The 22,282-nt window shown below is 34.3% G+C and overlaps 2 protein-coding genes across 2 annotated transcripts; both read right to left on the reverse strand.

The window, feature by feature from the left end:
* Nucleotides 1-1,476: 1,476 nt before the first annotated feature.
* LOC116124428 lies at nucleotides 1,477-3,082 on the reverse strand. Its single transcript, XM_031410146.1, has 7 exons — nucleotides 2,949-3,082; nucleotides 2,801-2,846; nucleotides 2,511-2,635; nucleotides 2,131-2,188; nucleotides 1,922-2,013; nucleotides 1,663-1,807; nucleotides 1,477-1,554 (listed from the first exon to the last, which is right to left on the reverse strand). Exons 1-7 carry the CDS (start codon nucleotides 3,080-3,082, stop codon nucleotides 1,477-1,479), a joined length of 678 nt encoding a protein of 225 aa, XP_031266006.1.
* Nucleotides 3,083-16,613: 13,531 nt separating this feature from the next.
* On the reverse strand, nucleotides 16,614-21,174 carry LOC116124502. The gene is made up of 7 exons (XM_031410241.1): nucleotides 20,336-21,174; nucleotides 19,476-19,715; nucleotides 18,860-18,949; nucleotides 17,834-17,983; nucleotides 17,557-17,681; nucleotides 16,956-17,085; nucleotides 16,614-16,852 (listed from the first exon to the last, which is right to left on the reverse strand). The coding sequence occupies exons 1-7, from the start codon at nucleotides 20,900-20,902 to the stop codon at nucleotides 16,727-16,729; spliced, it is 1,428 nt and encodes a 475-aa protein (XP_031266101.1). The 5' UTR covers nucleotides 20,903-21,174; the 3' UTR covers nucleotides 16,614-16,726.
* Between the last annotated feature and the right edge of the window lie 1,108 nt (nucleotides 21,175-22,282).

A 22,282-nucleotide genomic window follows, 5' to 3' on the forward strand; every position in this document is an offset into this window, starting at 1 on the left:
TACAACCGTTTGATAAGAAACAAAATATCTCATTGGTTAATGCCCCCAAAGCAATGATAGTAATCTGAAATTTCCAGTCCTTTCGCATTCCAAGAAAAATTCCGTCCCCAAATGTCACCCATTTCCCTCCCTATAAATTTCCCAGTTACAATATTTTCTTGTAAAGTGCCACACTCTAGTCCTAACTGCATCAATTATCCCAAATCACATTTCTGCATTTTCTTGCCATGGATCAAGCTGAGATATGTGAGATTCATCATGTTGTCTCTGGTGAAGAAAGTTTGAATTGCAGAAATAATGTGAACTCACTTGTGCTATATGATGTGCTAAAATGTTTTCTGCTAAAATATGCCATGGATGGAGCTGACAAGGTGTTTAAGGATCAAAAGTTAAGAAAAACTAACTCTCCTGGAAATGTCCTGGAGAAGGGATCAAATTTACCTGACAATTATCAGGCTTTCCCTGTTGAATATGCAAGGAATAGGAAAAGAAACCAAGTTAATCATAGTTTGCAGGAAAAAGAAAGAGTAGTATGCACTAACTTGGATAACAAGGTTCTTGAATCAAGAAAAGATCGATTGTATGGCACCAATTCAAGGTATAACAGTTACATCGATGAGTCAGAGATGGTAAATTCTCCTTCAGGGATTTGCATTGGATTTTCTTTGAGCATTCTTGCTTTCCTTGCAGTCTTTCTAATAAAATTTGTCGGATTTCAAGTTAATCTATTTGTTAGTTTCATCACATTTCCAATTTGCTTGTCATACTTTTCATTCATGTTCTTGTTGTTTCCATTTCAAACTATAAGGCATGTATTTTGTGCTTGAAGGTGAGAGTGGAGTTCCTGTCTGCAAATGGTAAGGTCACAGCTAGCTCAAGCAATCCATGTATGCTGCAGTTTAAAAGCCAACCTATTCATTTTTTCCAAACCATTTTGAAGAGTGCTCCTCTTATTGCCGGTTTCCAATCCGAATCCCAGATCCTGAACATAAAAATGAATGAATTCAGGGAAGGAATTGAACCTACAGCACGCTTGAAGGTGATTCTCAAACAGCGAGCAGAATACAAATCCGGTGCTGGTATACCTGAAATATATGCAGCATCACTAGCTGTAGAGTCCCGGCTCCCTCAATTGAAAAGGATCATTTGGTATTGGAGGAGAACCATTTTTGTATGGGCCAGTTTTATGATGTTTTTGGCAGAGTTGGTGATTGTTTTAGTCTTTTGCAGAACCATGATTATACCTAGAGGAAGGACTAAAATTGTCCATGATAAAAAGGGCTCTCCTTTAAGCACTATCTCATGGTACAAAAGCGGCTGAAGCGATGGCTTTTGGAAGAATTTTGCGAAGAAAAATAACAACGGCAATGAATAATGTCTAACTGCAATAATAAGCTGAATATGTACCGACTGATTTTATATTATTTATGAGGAAAATGTTGACATAAATTAGAAATGCTGCATATCTCAATGAGTTCACAATCTAATTTGCTGATCTTGCAAATCCAACTCCTCCATTTTCAAGCTCTTGTACTGTGGTCTTGTACATTTCATCTAAAATAACAAATGGAAAGAAAAAGAAAACAAGGACTCATCATATGTTGCAACGATTGTTTTTGTATATATGTTAATTTGAATTATAAAATGGATGAAAGTGTTTACTTTTAAAGCTTGATATGCCTTCCTGTTCCAATTCCTAGCTTTGTATTCCATGGCTTTCTTTATCCCCTTTTGTAGAAGGATTGATGAGGGAAAGGCTGCATGAACAATCCCAGCTGCAGCAGCAGCTTTTCCATTGTATCTTTTCCTGAGGACAATCGGTCGGTTTGAAAACATTGTTGGAGATATAAATTTGATTTTACAAGTTTTATAAAAAGCGTTTAAATTTAGAGCATGACTGCATTCATACTCCGAAAAATACCCTGTAAGTACTGCTTCTTGGAAGGTTGACACGGGCAATTTTGAATGCAGAACAGCCATATTTCCTGGTGTCAATGACATTCCCAAATCAACCTATAATAAACAAAAAAACCTGGTAATGTTCAGGTTGTGATTGATAACAAATTTCAATACATTAATGGTCAATCTGTGGAGGAATGGAATGATTTACCTCGTTCATGAAGATGTAACCATGAGCCTGTAGTCATGAGCAAGTGAAAATACATATCCTGCTCCTACTGCATGACCACTGCAACATATGCAATTGTTATATAAACTATAATCTAAAGGTTGATGTTTGCATAAAAAGTTTCGGATATCTTCGATGATATATATAGGATTACGTTGGTGATTTTGCCTGGGAAACTTTCGTTATAATTGCTAGTGTTGGGATACAAAAAGTCAATAACTTGTTGACAAGCCTTTGAAACAGTAGTAAATATTCCTGCCACAGCTCCAAAGGTATCAGCATAAATTAGCCCACCAACACGAAGACAGAATAACTACTTTAAAGGCCACACTTACAATTGTTCCTTGTCTATCACATTCTTTTAGTTAGTTGACATCCATACCTTTTGAAAAGAATTTCCCCTGATTTCACAAGGCAAATCAATTCATGTTTCAAATAAAACTGAGAAGTCCAAACTGTTACCTGGTTGGTAGTAATCAAAGCATAAGCACACACATCTCCAGCTACCTGCATTTAAATCGAATCGAATTAGATATTACTTAAGGCTCAATATCTGATTGTTACAATTAGTAAAATATTCGAAAAACACATACACTTGGAAATAGTATTTACAGGATCAGGATCTTATGCAGTATACATAAAGTGGAATATCAGAAGCTGATGTTTAAATACCTGATCAAGCAGTTTGTGAATCAATCGTATAGCCTCCAGAGTTAACCTACTCAAATTTTAGAATGCACCAGGCAAACCAAGAGTGTCAAAGAAAGAAAACAGTTGAAATATTAAAAAGGGTAGTAGTTTATATATGTTTTGAAGTCACCTGCGTTGAAACTCTCCAGTCAAATTGAGTACATAAACACCTCCTTCAAGCCCGCTTAGCTCACAAAAATCAGCTGGGTTTAACTGGCGGAGTGTGAGTGGTGTCTGGTTCCACATGGGGGTTTGCTCTTCCATTTTGTTTATGCAATTTGGATTACAGGATCTTAAAGAAAGGATTCTCTTGCAATTGGAATACAGTTCACTTGCATTTATGTTATATATAAACCATAATATCCAATGTTGTAATGGCGTTTAGATTGTATCATGTGAGTCCATTCAAGCAATGACAAATGCAAAAACATTGTAAATTGTATAAGGGATTCTTTATATTTATTTCAAATCAAAATACTGAAACAATAACATTTGTTCGGTGGTGATTCTTGGAGAAATCAGTTAACAACCATCAATGATAGGGTTTGGGTTAGGATCTGTTTATATAAGGAACAGAGACCTCCAAGAACAAGAGATAGAAATATTAGTTGACCAAAATTCTTTATTCCTCCCCACAATCTAGATTTAGGCTATTATATAGCTTTACACTTGACTTTATTGACTCCCAAAATGACTCTAATTATAAAGGGATAATAAGTCATAAAAGGACTCTAATTATAAAGAGATAATAAGATAATCATAATTCTATCATAATAAGATAATAATATAATTATAAAGGATAATTATAAAAGATAATAATAAAAGACTTAACACACTTATCTTAATTCTAAAATAATCCTAACATTGCCTTCCCCTTCGCCTCAACCTTGTCCTCAAGGTTGCAAGGTATGACACCATTAACAGCAGTTATCCCGGTTCATCCTCGTGCTCATCATCATCCTCCTCCATCAGCAAGAGAAAGAACTTGGCCGTGCGTGCAGCGATGCCCAGGGTGAAAGCGCTCATCGCAATTATAGCACAAACATTTGTTGCATCGTTCTTGCATTTGTGTTGCTGTGAGTTGCTTAACAAGCAAGGAATCCTATTTGTTTGGAGTAGGCAGGGCCTGTTGCATTGAAGGAACATTAGGAGTTGATTTACTAGGATCGCAAGATACAGGGTCAACAGAATGCAAGTATAGTTGTAGATCCTGTAGCTTGTCCTCCTGTAAGCGGGCAAGACTCATGGCATAGTTGAGGGTGTGAGGCCGAAAGGACTACACCTCCCTTCGGATTTCTGGTTTGAGCCCTGATACAAAGCAACTTAGAAGGAACGTATCTAGAAGGCCAGAAACTTGATTAGAGAGTTCCTCAAATTCTGTTTGATAAGCGACTACAGAACCTATTTGAGTAAGTTTTGCCAATTGCCCTTGGTAATCCACAATCCGAAGGCCCAAAACGAATATCTAAATCCTGTAGGAAAGAATGCCAAGAACGGATCTGCCCATTGGAATGCATCCAGCGATACCAGGAGAGAGCTGGCCCATCCATGTGGAAGGAAGAGATCGTCAATCATTGCTCAGTAGAGATATTATGGTAATCAAAGAATTGATCGGCTTTAAACCTCCATCCACGTGAATCCGTGCCATCAAAACGAGGGACTTCTAAACGGAAAGACTTGGGAAAAAAACTCCCGGAAGTTGATCCACCTCACCCAGTCAAATCTGAAGATGATTCACCGGAATGTTGGTTTGGTTGTTGGTTTTGCTGGCAGGTTTGATCGAACTTGTTGTTTAGAGCTAAAATCTGCAAAGTAACATCTTGAAAACCAACTGTCAAAACTTCCAATTTCTCTGTTAAAGAAGTGAGAGTCTTTGCTTGGGTAGATTGTAGAGCCATAATTTTAGCAAGTTGCTCATCCAAAAGACGCAAGCGAGTGCCTTCAGCCATAACTAGGGAACGAGGGCACCAATGATAGGGTTTGGGATATGATCTGTTTATATGAGGAACAGAGACATCCAAGAACAAGAGATATAAATATTAGTTGACCAAAATTCTTTATTCCTCCCCACAATCTAGATTTAGGCTATTACATAGCCTTACACTTGACTTTACTGACTCCCAAAATGACTCTAATTATAAAGGGATAATAAGTCCCAAAAAGACTCTAATTATAAAGAGATAATAAAATAATCCTAATTCTATCCTAATAAGATAATAATATAAATATAAAAGATAATAATAAAAGACTTAACACACTTATCCTAATTCTAAAATAATCCTAACAACCAATCTGATGCCTGTCTTTTGTATTATTATTATTTTTTAAAGAATTTTTTCCTTTTATTTTCTTGTTAAATTTACAAAGGGAATTCTACAAATATAAAGAGAATCCCGGTAGCACTGGAGCAAAAAAATTCCAAAAGATTCTATATGTATTTATTAATTTGACTTTTTATATTAATTTATCTAATAATATTTTAACATTACTTTATATGAAAGATTTTGTATAGACTTTTTGTAAATGTAGTATTATTTAATATATAAAAACTACGAGATTCTATATTGTAATGGCATTTAAATTGGATCATGTGAGTTGATTCAAGCAATGACAACTGCAAAAACATTTTTGGCGTGTAAAATTAAGTTATTCAAGAACAAATTTTTGGCAGTGAGAAGTATTCTCTTGAAGAAATCAGTCAACTTATCCTTATTTATATAAATTCACGACACTAACTCAGTAACATTAAGATACTGCTTTATATTGGATATTACAACAAGTTTAATGCCTGCCTTATATGTTTATAATAGTTTTTCCTTTTATATATTTATTTTGAATCACGGAACTGTACAAATATAAACCTAAAAAGAATCCCCGTAGCCAATGATGGAGTCAGAATTTTGTCTCAAGTGATACTTCTATTTTGAATAGATGAAGAATTTAGTCATGAGAGAAAAAAAAAAAAAAATTAATTTTGAAATTATTAAGTATGTGTTGTAATTGGTAGGGGTGTTCAAAAAAATACAAAAACCGAACCAAACCGCTAACCAAACCGGTAACCGAACCAAAAAACCGGTTAACCGAAAAAACGGTTCGAAAAATTAAAAAAACCGAATTTTCGGTTCGGTTACGGTTCGGAAGAAATTAGAAATGGTTAACCGAAAACCGGTTTTCTAAACCGGTTTTTCAAATATATATATATAATAACATAAACTAAAATAAATCTTTAATTCACTCAATCTAAAATCCCAACCCAATTTTTTTTTTTAGTTCCCAATGTATTGTATATATTTACAATTAAATTTAGGACAAAATTAAAAAAAAAAAGTTTTATTAAAAAAAAAAAGGGAAAACCGGTTAACCGCTTTTTTTAAAACGGTTAACCGGTTTTTCGGTTAACAAAAAAACTGATTTTTCCTAAAACCAGTTCAGTTTAGAAAAGTGGTTAACTGGTTCGGTTAACCGCTTTTAAACACCCCTAGTAATTGGCCATCCACCACCTTAACTTTGAGGTGGTGAATGGGAGAGGGGGTTTTGGCTATATAAACCCTCCCTCCCCTTCATTTTTACTATAACAATTAATGGAGAAAGTGTAGAAGTATTACAGCCCCCTCTAATTCGACTCTCTTAAATTTTATCATTCTTCGTCTATTATATTTGCACCTTTAAAATTACATTACGTTATCAACACGAAAAACTTAATAAGTGTAACATTGCACCTCTATTGAAAGCAAATACCTCGATCTTATATGTGTTCTTTAATCTTTGTTTCCGCCTTTATGTTCGGATTCATTCATTATTATTAAATTCCGCCTCCATAGCCGGATTTACTTATTACTGTTAAATTCCGCCTTTATGGACGTATCTACTTATTATTGCTAAATTCCACCTTTATGGTCAGATCTGCTTATTATATATTATCAAATTTCGCCTTTATGGTCAGATCTACTTATTATTGTTAAATTTCGTTTTTATGATCGGATCTATTTATTATTGTTAAACTCCGCCTCTATGGTTAGACTTATTTATTATTGTGAATAACGCCTTCATGGACAGATCTATTTATGCTTGTTGAATACAATTTTTATGGTTGGATCTACTTTTATTATATTTTCCATCTTATATACGATAAATGAACTTGAAGTTTCATAAATAAATATCATTTTAGAAATTGAAGTTCTAAATATTGATTACAAACATGAAGTTTGTAAAAGGATGACTCAATGGATACCGCATTGAAACTTTAAGTGAAAAGGATGGAGACTTTCTATGCATCACTACTAATATTTCATGTCAAAAGCTTGTACTGGAGAAACTCCCTACTTTTTCATCAAGGTTATATTACACATTTCTAAAGAATGTTGAAGTCTATGCAGTTATGAACTAGAAGTTCACTGATCCTGAACTTTGTAAAATTTGGCATGACCGTCTTGGTCACCCAAGATCTACTATGACGCATAGGATCATAGAAAACTCACATGGGCACCCATTAAAGAACCTGAAGATTCTATCACCTAATAAGAGTGCTTGTATTACTTGCTCACAAGGGAAATAGGCACTTAAGCCATCCATCACTAAAGTTAGCCTAGAATCGCCATCATTTTTACAAAGGATTCATGGGGACATATGTGGACCTATTCATCCACCAAGTGGACCTTTCTGCTACTTTATGGGACTGATTGACGCATCGACACGATGGTCATATGTTTGTCCACTATCAACCTATAATGTTGCCTTCGTTAGATTGTTGGCACAAATTATCAGATTGCGGACACACTTTCCAGATTACCCAATTAAAGCAATCAATCTGAACAATGCTAGTGAGTTTACCTCAACGACATTTGATGATTATTGTACAGCAATGGGAATTGACATTGAGCACCCAATACCACATGTACATACCCAAAATGGTATGGCAGAATCATTTATAAAGCGTATCCAATTAATTGCAAGAACTTTGCTATTACGTACGCAATTACTGACTTTTGTCTAGGCTCATGTTGTTTTACATGCTGCAGTATTAATTCACCAAAGACTCACTACATATAATCAATACTTCCAATACAACTTGTATTTGGACATTAGCCTAATATATCCCATTTAAGAACTTTCAGTTGTGTTGTGCAAGTTCCAATTGCAACCCCTCAACGCACCAAAATGTTCCTGATGGGCGATCTGTTTACCACACGTTTTGCGGATTGCCATTTTGATGAGATAACATCCCCATCTTTAGGGAAAAAGGTAAAGCCTCATGATGTAAGGCTTGAACTTTCTTGAAAAGTGAATTCTACGTCTCATTTACATCCTCACACATCTCAATCTAAAATTGAAGTGCAAAGAATACACATCTGCAAAATATTGCCAACCAAATGCCTATTGTATTTGCAAATGCAACAAAAATAACAAGATCATACATTCCTACTGTGAATACACCAGCAAGGATTGATGTTACCAATGAACAATCCATGTGGCAGCAATCGATTCATCTGTTACACGCTAGAAGCTTGGTAAGCTTGTTAGAGCCAAGGATACTGTTCCTAGGAAACGAAAGGCACAAAATCAAATAGGTGTCAATATTGACAATACTTGAATAATTGAGAATTCCACATTTTCTAAACTAACTCTAGAAGAGTTAACAGTCCCTGAAAGGACACAAGCCCCTGAAGGGGAGGAAATCCTTGAAGGAATACAAGAACATAGAAATGAAGAAATTTCTATGAACTATGCTCACTCTAAAGAAATGTGGAATCATGAAAAAACTATTATCGATAACATATTCTCATACGCAATAGCTACTGAAATTATGAATGATGAGTTTGAGCCATGTTCTGTTGATGAATGTCGACAAAGACATGATTGACCAAAATGAGAAGAAGCAATTCAAGCAGAATTAACCTCCCTAGCAAAACATAACGTATTTGGACTTGTAGTCCAAACACTTGAAAACGTGAAACCCGTAGGATACAAATGGGTATTCACAAGGAAATAAAATGAGAAAATTGAGATTGCTGGGTATAAGGCTAGACTAGTGGCTCAAGGCTTCCTATAGAGGCCCGGAATTGACTTTGAAGAGACGTATTCACCAGTTATGGATGTCATCACATTTCGATACTTGATTAGTTTATCAATCTTAGAAGGACTTAATATGCGTCTCATGGACGTTGTCACTGCGCATTTCTATGGGACACTAAATACTGATATCTATATGAAAATCCTTGAAGGATTCAAAGTGCCAGAAGTAAATAAAAGGAACATGTATTCAATAAAATTGCAAAGTTCGTTATATGGGTTGAAACAATCAGGATGAATGTGGTATAATTATCTCAGTGAATATCTGATAAAGGAATGATACATCAATGATCTTGTATGCCCGTGTGTGTCTTTATAAAAAGGTCAGAATCAGGATTTGCAATTGTGGCAATATATGTTGATAAGATGAACTTAATAGGGACTCTTGAAGAGCTCACAAAAGCTGCTAAGTACTTAAAAAGAGAATTTGAAATGAAGGATCCGTGGAAAACAAAGTATTGTCTCAGTCTGCAGATCGAGCATTGTTCAAATGGAGTTTTGCTCCATCAATCAAATTATACTAAAAGAATCCTTAAGCGATTTTATTAGGATAAATCTCACCCCTTAAGTACCCTGATGGTAGTTCGGTCTCTTGATCCTAAAAAGGATCCATTTTGTCCTAAAGAAGATGATGAAACGATATTTGGTCCTGAAGTACTGTATCTAAATGCAATAGGTGCATTATTATAGTTGGCACAATGTACGAGACTAGACATAACATTTGCAGTGAATCTATTGGCAAGATTTAGCTCTACACCAACTCACCAACATTGGAATGGGATCAAACATATCTTTCGTTACCTTAGTGGAACAAAAGATTTGGGGTTATTTTATCCAAGGAAATCTGTTAATGATCCTAAATTAGTTGGTTATACAAATGCTGGGTACTATTTTGATCCTCAAAAAGCCCGTTAGTAGACGGGATATGTTTTAACTCATAATGATACTGCAATATCATGGTGCTTTACAAAACAAACATTGGTTGCTACTTCCTCCAAACACTCCGAGATTCTTGCGCTTCATTAAGTCAGTCGAGAATGTGTATGGTTAAGATCTGTCATCTGTCATATCGAAAGTACATGCAAATTGCCACGTACCTTAGATGCTCCCACAATTATAAATGAAGACAATGCGACATGTATTGCCCAAGTCAGGGGAGGATATATCAAAGGAGATAGAATCAAGCATTTTTCTCCAAAGTTCTTTTACACTCACGAACTCTAGCAAAATTGAGAGATTGATGTCAAACAAATACGCTCTAGTGATAATGTGGCAGATTTATTCACAAAGGCCTTACCAACATCAACATTTGAAAAGTTTAGTGTATAGCATTGGTATGCTGCGGCTCAATAAGTTACTAAATTAATTCTACCATTATGAGGGGAAGCATTGGTCAAGAGGAGCATCGATTAGGGAGAGTTTTTAGAAAAGTTTATTGTATTGGACATATGTGTACTGTACTCTTTTTCCTTGATCAGGTTTTGTCCCACTGGGTTTTCCTGACAAGGTTTTTAATGAGACAGAATAGAACACGTCTAATTTCACGTTACAATAGAGTTGTGTTTCTTTACTTAAGATTTTTTTCTACTAGGATTTTCTTTAGTAAGGTTAAATACAATCATCTGTAAGCGGTGGATGTCCAAGGAGGAGTATTGTAACTGGCCATCCACTGCCTTAACTTACACACCCTCTTCCGTTCACCGCCTCAAAATCCCCAAAAGATTTATTATTATTATTATTGTCGCGGGTGAGGTAATCACAAGGTTTACCCAAAAAAAGTCAATCTAGGTCACATGTTAAGTTCCATTAGTAATCTCCATCTACCAAGTTTTATAAGCTTATAATCAAAACTTGATCCTTAGGCTGTTCAAAATTTAGCTTAATTTACAACCCTAGAAATTATTTGATTTACTTATTGTATATAGATAGAACATTAAACTTGGAATATTTATAATTTTTTTTTTCTGTAAATAAAAAAAAAAAACCCAAAAGTACTAATATACAAAATACAATTTTAGTTAACCCAAAAAACTCAATATAAAAAATCAAAATTAAAACAGGCCATATAGATCATATATATTATGAGTTATTTATATGCAAAAGAATAGTTTTAGACTATTAAACTAAGATTAATTTTTAATCTTTTTTTTTTTTGTATTTTCAATGTCCTCAAAATTAAATCTATGTTCTCATTATGAAATAATCTACTGAGAACATGTGTTAAATTAGTCTTTTTTGTTATTGTACATAGCTGGTTGTTTCTAGTTAATAGGAATTGATTGATTAGTTTATTGTTTAGTCTTTAGTAACCTAGTCTATAGGAATGCTTACCTAGCATTTAGCTCTTACGAGGTGGTTCCTAATTTTTAGCTATTAGCCGTTGTTTTTAGCTCTATATAAAGAGCATTAATCTTGTCTTTCATAAGTAAGGAGAGAGCAATTAAGAGTTCTAGTTTTTCTTAGTTTTTTGTCTTCTTCATTTCTCTATATTTAATTATTCTATATTTTATAACAGTGATATCAGAGCAAGGTTAAGAGAGTGTGTAAAAACAAAAAAGTGAAGTTGAGACTTGAGAGTGCCAATAAAAAATAGAGTCGTGACATAGAGTGATATAACATCAGTCTATTTCACCTATTTCTTTTTAGCAACAATTGTCGAAGTGAACAATGACATTTGAAACTTTTGTGTAACTAGTCATTCCATGTTTCGATGGCCATTATAACTATTGAAGCATGCTGATAGAGAACTTTTTGAGGTCCAAAGAATATTGGTAGGTGGTTGATTATGAAGTAGCAGAATCAGTAGACGGTATGACATTGATGGAGAGGACAAAGTTGGAAGCACTTAAGCTAAAGGATTTGAGGCAAAGAATTATCTTTTCCAAGCTATTGATCGCTCAACCTTGGAAACAATTATTTGCAAAGAAACTTCCAAGCAGATTTGGGATTCCATGAAGAAGAAGTACCAAGGATTGACAAGGGCAAAGAGACAATAGCTTCAAGCACTTTGTTCAGAGTTCGAAATGCTTCGAATGAAATCTGGAAAATCTGTGATAGATTATTTTTCAAGAACGATTGCAATTGTCAATAAGATGTGAATCCATGGCGACAAGACATAGGATGTCACCGTTGTTGAGAATATTCTTCAATTCATGACACCAAATTTCAATTTTGTTGTCTATTCTATAGAAGAATCCAAGGATATTGAAGAGCTTTCAATTGATGAATTACAAGGTTCGTTGCAAGTTCATGAGCAAAAAATTAACCAGCAAGAGAAAGAATAGCAAGCATTAAAGGTCTTAGTTGACAACCATTTTTCAACACCAAATAGAGGAAGAGGTAGAATCAGAGGAAATAAGGATCTTGCAAATTTTCAACAACACCAATACCAAGATAATATATTTCATGATTCCAAAGGAGGAGGAAGAGGTAGAAGACGAGGAGGCCACCACTCAACTACTTTTAAACCAAAGTCAACAGACAAGTCCTATGTTGAGTGTTACAGATGCCACAGATATGGCCATTATAAGCCAGAATGTCGTACTAATTTTTCTAAAGGACATGGGGAGAAATCTAATTTCACAGAAACAGAAGAAGAGGTATCTTTGTTGATGGTTTGCCATGCAAATGAGGAGATAAACAAGAACTTGTGGTATTTAGACCTGGGCTACAACAACCATATGTGTGGAGACAAATCTGCATTCTCTGCTTTGGATGTATCTTTCCAAGATGATATGAAATTTGGAAACAATTCTAAAGTTTCTGTAATGGGAAAATGAAAGGTAGCAATCCAAACCAAGGGAAGTGATATTCAAACTATCTCTAATGTCTTGTTCATTCTAGATTTGAAAACAAACTTGTTTAGTATTGGTCAATTCAAGAGAAGGGATACGACATTTCTATCAAAGATGGAGTATGTCTAATTCAAGATGTAAAATTGGGATTAATTGCTCAAGTCAATATGACAGCAAATCGGATGTTTCCGCTTTTATCTCCAAAACACTATCCATTCATGCTTCTCAACAAAATCGAATGATGCAGCACGGCTATGGCACTTTCGCTATGGTCACCTAAATTTTGGTGGATTGAAGACTCTACAGTAGAAAAATATGGTGACTGGTATTCCTCAAATTATAGGTCCCTCTGAAGTTTGTGAAGAATGTGTTGTTAGCGAATAACATCGCAATCAATTTCCACAAGGAAAATCATGGAGAGTGAAGAAGGCATTGGAGCTTGTTCATTCCAATATTTGTGGGCCAATAACTCCATCTTCCAATGGAGGCAAAAGATACATAATTACCTTCATTGATGATTATAGTCAGAAAAATTGGGTCTATTTTTTGCAGAAAGAATTTGAAGCATTTATAGCCTTTAAAAGTCATAAAACGCTTGTTGAGAAAGAGGTTGGCAACTTAATAAAAGTTCTTCGCATGGATCATGGTGGAGAATATAACTCACATGATTTTGCAAATTTTTGTGAGACAAATGGCATCAAGAGGCAACTTACAGCAGCTTATACGCCTCAACAAAATGGTGTTTGTGAGAGGAAAAATCGCATTATGTTGAATATGGTGCGAAGCCTTTTGACTAGAAGCAAGATTCTAAAGAATTTCTGGCCCGAAGCAGAATATTGAAGCACTCATATTTTGAATAGAATCTTACTCTTGCTGTTCAAAATAACCTTATTAAGTTTGGAGTGGACCAAGACCAACAGTCGACCATTTCAGAATTTTTGGGTGTGTTGCGTATGCCCATATTCCAGACCAAAAGAGGAAAAAGCTTGATGACAAGGGAGAAAATACATTTTTCTTGATGTTAGTGATGAATCAAAAGCTTATAAGCTTTACAATCCTAGCATCAAGAAAATTTTAATAAGTTGTGATGTTGTTTTTAATGAAGATCAGACCTAGTCATTGAACGAGAACAGTGTTATACAACATATTCCAACGGACTTTGATGGTGATGAGAAAATGCAGTAGTCTATGGAGAATGTGCAGCAACCAACAACCATTCAAAATGCTCTAGTTGATTCTCAAAACCCTCCAACAGGTGCGACAAACGGTTGTCAATTAGGAAAACAATCAAATACACCAACCAGCACACGTGCTCAATGTAATAGAAAAAGTCCAACATGGATGGAGGATTATGAAGTAACTGGAATTGACCAATCTGCTAACCCAATTACATATTTTGCTCTATTTTCTGATTGTGATCCTACCACTTATGAAACAATTGTCAAAGAATCAAAATGCCAAAAGGCTATGAATGATGAGATTTCAACCATTGAAAGAAATAGCACTTGGGATTTAACTGATCTTGCAAAAGGGCACAAGACAATTGGTGTCAAGTGGGTTTTACAAAACAAAATTGAAGGAGAATGGCCAAATTGACAAATACAAAGGGCCGTTAGTAGCTAAAGGCTATAAACAAGAGTTTGACATTAACTACAAAGAAATATTTGCTCTAGTTGCAAGGCACAATACAATTAGATTGTTGATCGCTTTGATAGCACATAACTCATGGACCTATCTTCTAGTTGCATGTACATGGTGATTTAGAATAACATGTATTTATCGATCAACCTTCTGGTCATGTTAAGATTGGAGGTGAGAATAAGGTGTCTAAACTAAAAAAGGCACTATATAGACTAAAACAAGCTCCGAAAGCTTGGTATAGTCGTATAGATGCTTATTTTTCTAATGAGGGATTTAAGAAATGTCCATATAAGCAAACACTTTTTACAAAAAATTGTGATGGAGGAAAGATGTTTGTTGTGTGCGTATATGTGGATGATCTTATTTACATTGGAAATGATAGTGCCATGATTGAAGATTTTAAACAGTGTTGAATTTGAAATTATTGATCTTAGATTAATGCATTCTTTTTTGGGCATAGAAGTTAAACAATCTGCTACTGGAATTTTTATTTCTCAAAAGAAGTATGTGTGAGAAATTTTAGATAGGTTTCAAATGAAGAATTGCAATTTTGTTAGCACACCAACTGAAGTGGGTTTGAAGCTCATCAAAGATTCGGAAGGAAGGAGGGTTGACAACTGGAATGTTCACATAGTCTTTAGTTTTTACTAAGTGGTTCCTAATTTTAACTATTAGCCGTTGTTTTTGGCTCTATATAAAGAGCATCAATCATGTCTTTCATAAGTAAGTAGAGAGCAATAAGAGTTCTAGTTCTTCGTATAGGTTTTTTGTCTTTTTCATTCCTTTATATTTAATTATTCTATCTTTTGTAACAACATCTTTGTTTTTACAATTTCAAAATTCCATTTCCAAAATATAGTAACAAATTAAGAGCATATTTCCTTGACGACATAATTCATACAAAACACCCTTTGTATAAAAAATGGTAAATGTTATGCTGTCCACTGTTATCTTTATAAATGACAAGGGTTATGCTTATCAAGATTTTGTATTATAACAAACATACTGGAGAAAATAAAATATTTGTTAAACTTTATTACTTTAATTATAATTAAGATATTAGTGAAAACTAAACTGATTTTCATCCAAATAAATTAGTAAGTATTAATTAAATGAGAGGGATGTAGAATAATAGAAAATACTATGAAAATAAATTTATATTGCAATAATGTCTGCAATGTTACCGTCAAACAATAAATAACCAAATTTTTAAAGGAATAGTTATGTTTAAATTGACATCCTTTGAATAACATTAAAAACAACAAAGTAATGGATCCTTTAATTGTAGTTTCCAATAAAACTTACAAGTAAACTAGACATAGAAATAGCAACTAGAGTTGTAGTTTTCATTCTCATATAATTTCAAGACCACAATAAATCTATGATGATTATTTATTTATCACGTCTACATCTCGTTGAATGCAAAATAAAGATATTTTGTTATCACATAGTTTATACATGTTTTGACAGAATTATTGAACGATGAAATATTAATACATGTTTTAACTTTGAATTACAATACAATGAACAAAGAAAGTAAAACATGAAATAAGATTGATAAGAATTAATCCAAATAGAAATTCTTAGTTTTTTTTTAATGAATTTAATTATTTTTCAAAGAGCAATAGGGGTAAAACAGTATATCTATCAACCTTTAGTGGCAAAATTCATTAATTTTTGTATTAGATAGAATATCTACCCTTTAATAAATTTAATTTAATTTAAACATTATATCATCAAACATTATTATTTAGAATAAATGATCCCTAATTTAAACAAAAATGATTGTTGGGATAACCAATTTTCAGTTTTTCACTATACCAATGCATCAGGGCATCACTTATAGTTTATCACCTCATTAAAAAAGTAAAACTCTGTCAATAAGCCTTCTCAGAATTATAGGTGATAAAATTTTTGAGGAAATAAAAACCATAATAATGATTATTTGTTAATTACCTATATCTACTTCATACAAGTATACAACTTTGTAAAGTTTATTAATATTAATATGGTTTCAGTGCTTTCCAAGAAATATGATTGTTAGTAAATTTATTAATATGGTTTAACTTTATTTTGTTTATATTCATAATATTAATAGAAAAAAGCAATAATGAAATTGATAGATTGCTCAATTTATCAAACAGCTTCAAAGAAAGAAATTTGGAACTTAAGCCAAATTCATTTGAATATTATAATGATCAATATGAATTTTAATATAAACACCGCAAAAGTAAGAATACAGAGGACACATTTTATGGATTAATAAAGGTGAGAGAGGATACAGAGAACACTTATGGATCAATAATATTATTTGCATATTCATATGTAGTAGTTGTTTGTTAATGAGCCCATGACTATATACACTTTTTATGTGGGTGACAGAAAAAAAAAAAAAAAAAAAGAATCAAAATTCGATGCCACTATTTATCTGGACGGAGCAAGAAGGTCGGCCAACACGTGAAAGAGGAGCATCAACTCTCATCACTATCCCTGAGCTTCCAACATTTCCATTCCATTTAGACCTACCAATCTGCATCGAAGGAATAGATTACAAGAAAATGAGTATGAATTATAATTCTAACTACCAGAAATTCAGGTTCAGAAAAGGCATATTGTCATCATGTCTGACTTACCGAAATTGAGGCAAATGCAGAAGGATGTGTCATGCATGTGTAGCCATAGATAAGGTTCAGTTCCTCCTTCAAGGAATGAATAAGTTCTGCTCGCAACCCAGGATTGCTTCCACCAAACGTGGGGCATAAACTGTTCAGGGAACGAAATAAGTAAACAAAATGCCATCACAGAGTATCGTATAGATGGAAGAGCAAAAGGTTCAAACTGAAGAGAATGAATAAATGAATATTACTACCAATGAAGCAAATAACCACAAGACATGATATCAATGCTTTAGCAAGTCATGTAAACAACCAATGAAAATACCACAGATTTTGATAATGTAGGAAACTAAAATGACCCAGATTTGATAGGTTTTGGAGCTTTTTTTTTTTTTTTTTTTTTGGTAATTTGTTATGTTTTTTTTTTTTTTTTTTTTTTCCCTCCCATTTTCAAAGGAAAACAAGCAGGGTTTTGCAGCTTGAGAACAACTTGCTATTTAACCATGAAGCAAAATCATGACAAGGATGGATTGCTAATTTGTTCTACAAACATCAACTATGCAAAATTGAATAATTAATTGGAAAATCACATTTTCATCACATAACTAAAAATGCATACCTGAACTGGATAGTTGGCCGCACTATAAGACCAGACCTCTGCCAAGCCAAAGCTTGTGCAAGACCCAACGTAAACGACTTGTCAGGCCATTGGACCATTGGTGTGATACGTGTTCCCCACTTATTCTGATAGCATATTAGAAAGGTAATAGTTTAGTTTCCAAAAAGCAAGGGCACCAAAAAGTTGATAAATTTACAACTACAATTCAATTTTGAAAATCAAGGACACCTAATTAAATATTATTTTGGCCACTGTATTTCATAATTTAAAATCTAACCTTGCACGAGAAGCTAAATCTCATTTCTCCAGGAAATTGACCCTGTGCTTGGAGAAGGCCTCCACAAAGTGGTAGAAAAGCACTAGTCGTTAGACCCTCGCCGGATACATAAGTTAACTGTCCATTAGGAAACTGCAAATCCACAAACGACTGCATGGAGAGAGAAGAAAATTAGAATCTTCCCTTCAGAATACAGAAATAATAATAATAATAATAATTCCAGCAGCAATTCATCACGTTTCAAATGAACCAGTTACTTCATCTGTTCTATTATAGGATTACTAAAATGTGCAGTGCCCTTCAAATAGAGATCAATAGTCAAAACGATGAGAGCTCGTTCATTCACACAACAAATCTCAATAGCATTAAAAAGCACAAACCATTGTTGGTCCTGCAATAACAAAGCAGAAAAAGAGATATCTCCTTTTTTTAATTTCATTTTTCATTCCTCATTTTATTAAAAGGCTGGATTCGACATCAAACCCAACCTAGATGCTCCAGGACTTCTAACAATACCAAGAAGGTACTCAACTAGTCTCATCATCATTTTGCAAATAAAAGTTCTGTGTATCATCAGGAAACGAGGTTGAAGTTGCTGACACCTTATTTGGAGGATTTTCAAGTCACTTGTATGAAATCAAGCTGAGGTAAAGCAATTCAGATATTATCAAGACTAAAAAAGCACTATGAAGTAAAATACAAAAAGCACCACTGAACAAATGAAAATGAAATCTCCAAACAAAAGCATTTGCCAATTTAATAGAAATTTTGGAGGGAACAAAGGGTGTCCAAATGATTGAAACTGTTGGTGATCCTGCTTTCCTATCATGCCAATCAACTTCTGTCAATGTAGATAAGAACAACTAAACAAGCAAATGATGACCGGTTAATCATATTACTAGGGCAATCGTATTCCTATCAAGCAAGAAAAAGATTTAGTTCTTAGCAACAAAAACTCAATGTTGGTAAATTAATAGTGAACATATCAATTACAATATTTACATCAGACAGAGGACATGAACTTACACAAGCAAAAGGATTTAGACAGAACATGGACATCAACAGCCACCTTCTATGCTTTGACCACACAGCTGGACAAAGAGAATGCATTCCATTCTGAAAAGCAAAAAAAATTAAAACATAAGACAATCTAGATATAACACAGTAGAAACATCTAGGTAAAAGGCCATGGAAACCCAGTTGCATTAGCATCATAAAGTAATGAAAACAAATTGCCAGTATGACTATTAGATAAGGGAAGGAAAAAGGTAACACAACCAATTATTGTCAATGGCACTAGAAGCCAATATATTAATATTAAAGCAACTAGAAAATACTCTCATGATTTATAAAAACAAATGTATCACCATGTCCAAATTCTCAAATACAATTTTAAGGGAAAGAAAAGTTATGCATTAGAATCTCTACACAGATAACCAACATCAGAAAATAAAATCACCCTAATCACTATCCTAATTTGTTTTGCTACCAAGCAGCATTGATTTTGGTGGCTGTGTGAAATTTTTTAAATAATTTTAGGTCATTAGGACAATGAATCTAAAAGCTTTAGCATTGTCATGACTCTCACCACTAATTACAATTTTACAATGCTCTCCAAATAGATCACTAAAAAATAGCATACCTTCCTGTCATATCCATACCAAAGCAAGTGTTGCTTTGACAAATGAACAGGCAAAAGAAGCGTTGAATCACGAACAAAGAGTACTGGTCCAAGCTGAACAAGGAAAAGAGATGAATTGTCGTTCCCTGATGTGGAACTGTCATTTGATGCCTCTATTCTCCATAAATCTCCCCTTGCAACGAGAGAACTTTCCAAGCCATGTGTTCGACTGTCATAAGTTGACGAAATATTTATGATCCCCTGTATTACAGAGAACATCTTCCTTTATTAGGTCCGCCATTTATAACAGAAAATTTCATACTTAACGCTAAACTTGTTAATGAAACACTTGTTTGCAACCAATGATTATTACACAAGAATTATGCAAGAACCACAAACAGTTGAATAAGTACAAAGCTAGTGATTTTCCTTTATGAAACCCAAGATAGTTATAATGATAGTGAAAAAGGCAATAGAGAATCTGCCCGGGAAGCGAAGAAGCTCCACAAACAAATCCATTGATTCCATTATCTAATGCAATAGCTTCTTAGTGAGGGACTCTTATCCACCCTAGACGCCTACACACTTTGCAAAAGTACTTATTCCTATTCCATAACAAACATAATGAATACCAGTATATCTAACAAGCACTGATATACAACCACGGTTCATGTAGGTCTAGCTAGTTTAGTCAGTTGGATCTCTTGGGGATATATAAGACCTTGGTGGATTTGGTTTAACAAAACGGTCTAGCAAGATGAAATAACACAAGTACATATCAAAAGCATATCAACTACATACACATAATCCAATACAATAAAAAAAACTCACCCTATAAATCTCCCTAATATTACCTAAATGGGCTTCAGATAAACAACTACCTGTGGCCTACCGAGATGCGCGGCTGACCGCAAATCAAGCCCACCCATTTCTTCATCCAAATCATTACCACCATCATTCTCAACAGCCCCAACACCCCTCAATCTCTCTCTTTCTCTTTCTCTAACACCAAAACTCTCCCCAACACTCAACCCCACATCATTTCTCTTCAAACCACTATCAATCCCATTCAACTCCAGTCTAATCCCACTCTCTTCATGCTTAAAAGGCACAGGCAACTGTCTGTAGAATTGATGAACCAATCCATTCAAACACGCCCCAAAGTCAGCCCCAGCCTGCCCAATCCTGTTACCAATATCAAAAATCGCCGAAACGCCGTTAATCTCGGGTTTGCCGACCGAAATAGCGAAATCCCTTTTGGTGGAACTCGCAAGCGGGAACTCTAAATCGAAATGTTTCGATTTTGTCGGGTTTGGCCACGAAAACGACGGCGGATTCGTCATGTGAGATTGAATTAGACCAGTGAAACCTTGAGCCAACCGGTCCGCCAGGTCTTGACCGTGGCGCTGGACCTCCTCCCATGCTTCAAACGACCTCTCTACTGACATTGAACCGATAATTTTGAGATTTACAGCTCTTTCATTTGAATTTAGAAATCAGGGTTTGAAATTTTGTAAACTAACTGCAGCTGAACAATCAACAAATTGAAAATTCAATTCTGTGCGAATCAGAAAAGGGGTAGAAAAGATTTATATATAAGCGGTGAAACTAGGGTTTTTTTATTCAGAAAGTGTGAGAAAATCAGATAGAAATTTTTGAGGTAAGTAGAAAATTGGTTAGAAAAGAAGACAATTTTTTTTTACTTGAGAAAGAATGTCTGAAATGCACAGGGTGCGTACAGCGCACACAGATTCAATTAGTGCCACGTTGATGATCGCATCGCGTGTGGATGAGGATGGAGATTTTATTGACTAAAAATTATATATATATATATATATATTTTTTTTTTTTTTTTCTCTAAAAAGCAAAAAAGAGGCATTTATTAATTAATATAAAGATATTAATCTTCAGGGAATGGGTGACTTACACGTGGTCGATCATTTTGGTCAACTTATTCAATAAAATTGATACAACATGTAAGTCCAAAACTACATGATTCCTAAAAGTTTCAAAAAAAGGTAATAAATTATTTTTAATAGTAAGGATAAAGCGTGACATTCACGAACATATAAAAATAATAAAAAAAATTTATGATGTTGAGTTTTGGTACTCTTAGCTCTACATGAATTGACTTTGGAACCAATTTTTGCTCATCATAAATAATTGATGAGAGAAGATAATATTAGATGCGTTTGACTTATTGTTTTTATTTATATTTTCAATCATATTTTTTAAATGTTGTTTGGCATGTTATTTTCAAAATATTAGTTTATTTTTTTAATTACGTTAGGCCTCCATAAGTTTATTAATTTCATTAAATACCCCATAGAAAAAAGTTTAAAAACTAATAAAAACACCCTCACCTACCAATACTTGTCAGATTTCGATAACCACCGCCGGTGATAGCTGAAATCTGTCATAACAGTCACATGATCACCAAAAATGGTCGGTAATGGCCAGATCTAGTCGTCAGCAACGGCCAAATCTTGGCCATCGTTGATAGATAATGACGGTCATATCTTTGGCCGTCGCAAAGATGGCCTTTTCCGGTCGTCAAAGGCCACATCTGGCCTTTTCCGGCCAAATCCGTGGTGGATGTGGCCGGAAAAGGCCATATCGATCGAATACCCGCCAAATCCGACCGGTATGTGTGGTTATCCAATTTTCCAGCTAGATTCCGGTGGTGGTGGCTGAAATCTGACACTGCAGGTGGTAGGGGTGTTTTTGTTATTTTACAATATTTTAATATATTGGGGTGTTTATTAAATTAGCAAACCTTGGGGGCTTTTTCATAAATTTTTAAATTTTATCTCGTAATACTCTCCTAT

This window comes from Pistacia vera, unplaced genomic scaffold, assembly GCF_008641045.1.
Source record: "Pistacia vera cultivar Batoury unplaced genomic scaffold, PisVer_v2 Contig152, whole genome shotgun sequence".
In the NCBI taxonomy this organism is placed as follows: domain Eukaryota; kingdom Viridiplantae; phylum Streptophyta; class Magnoliopsida; order Sapindales; family Anacardiaceae; genus Pistacia; species Pistacia vera.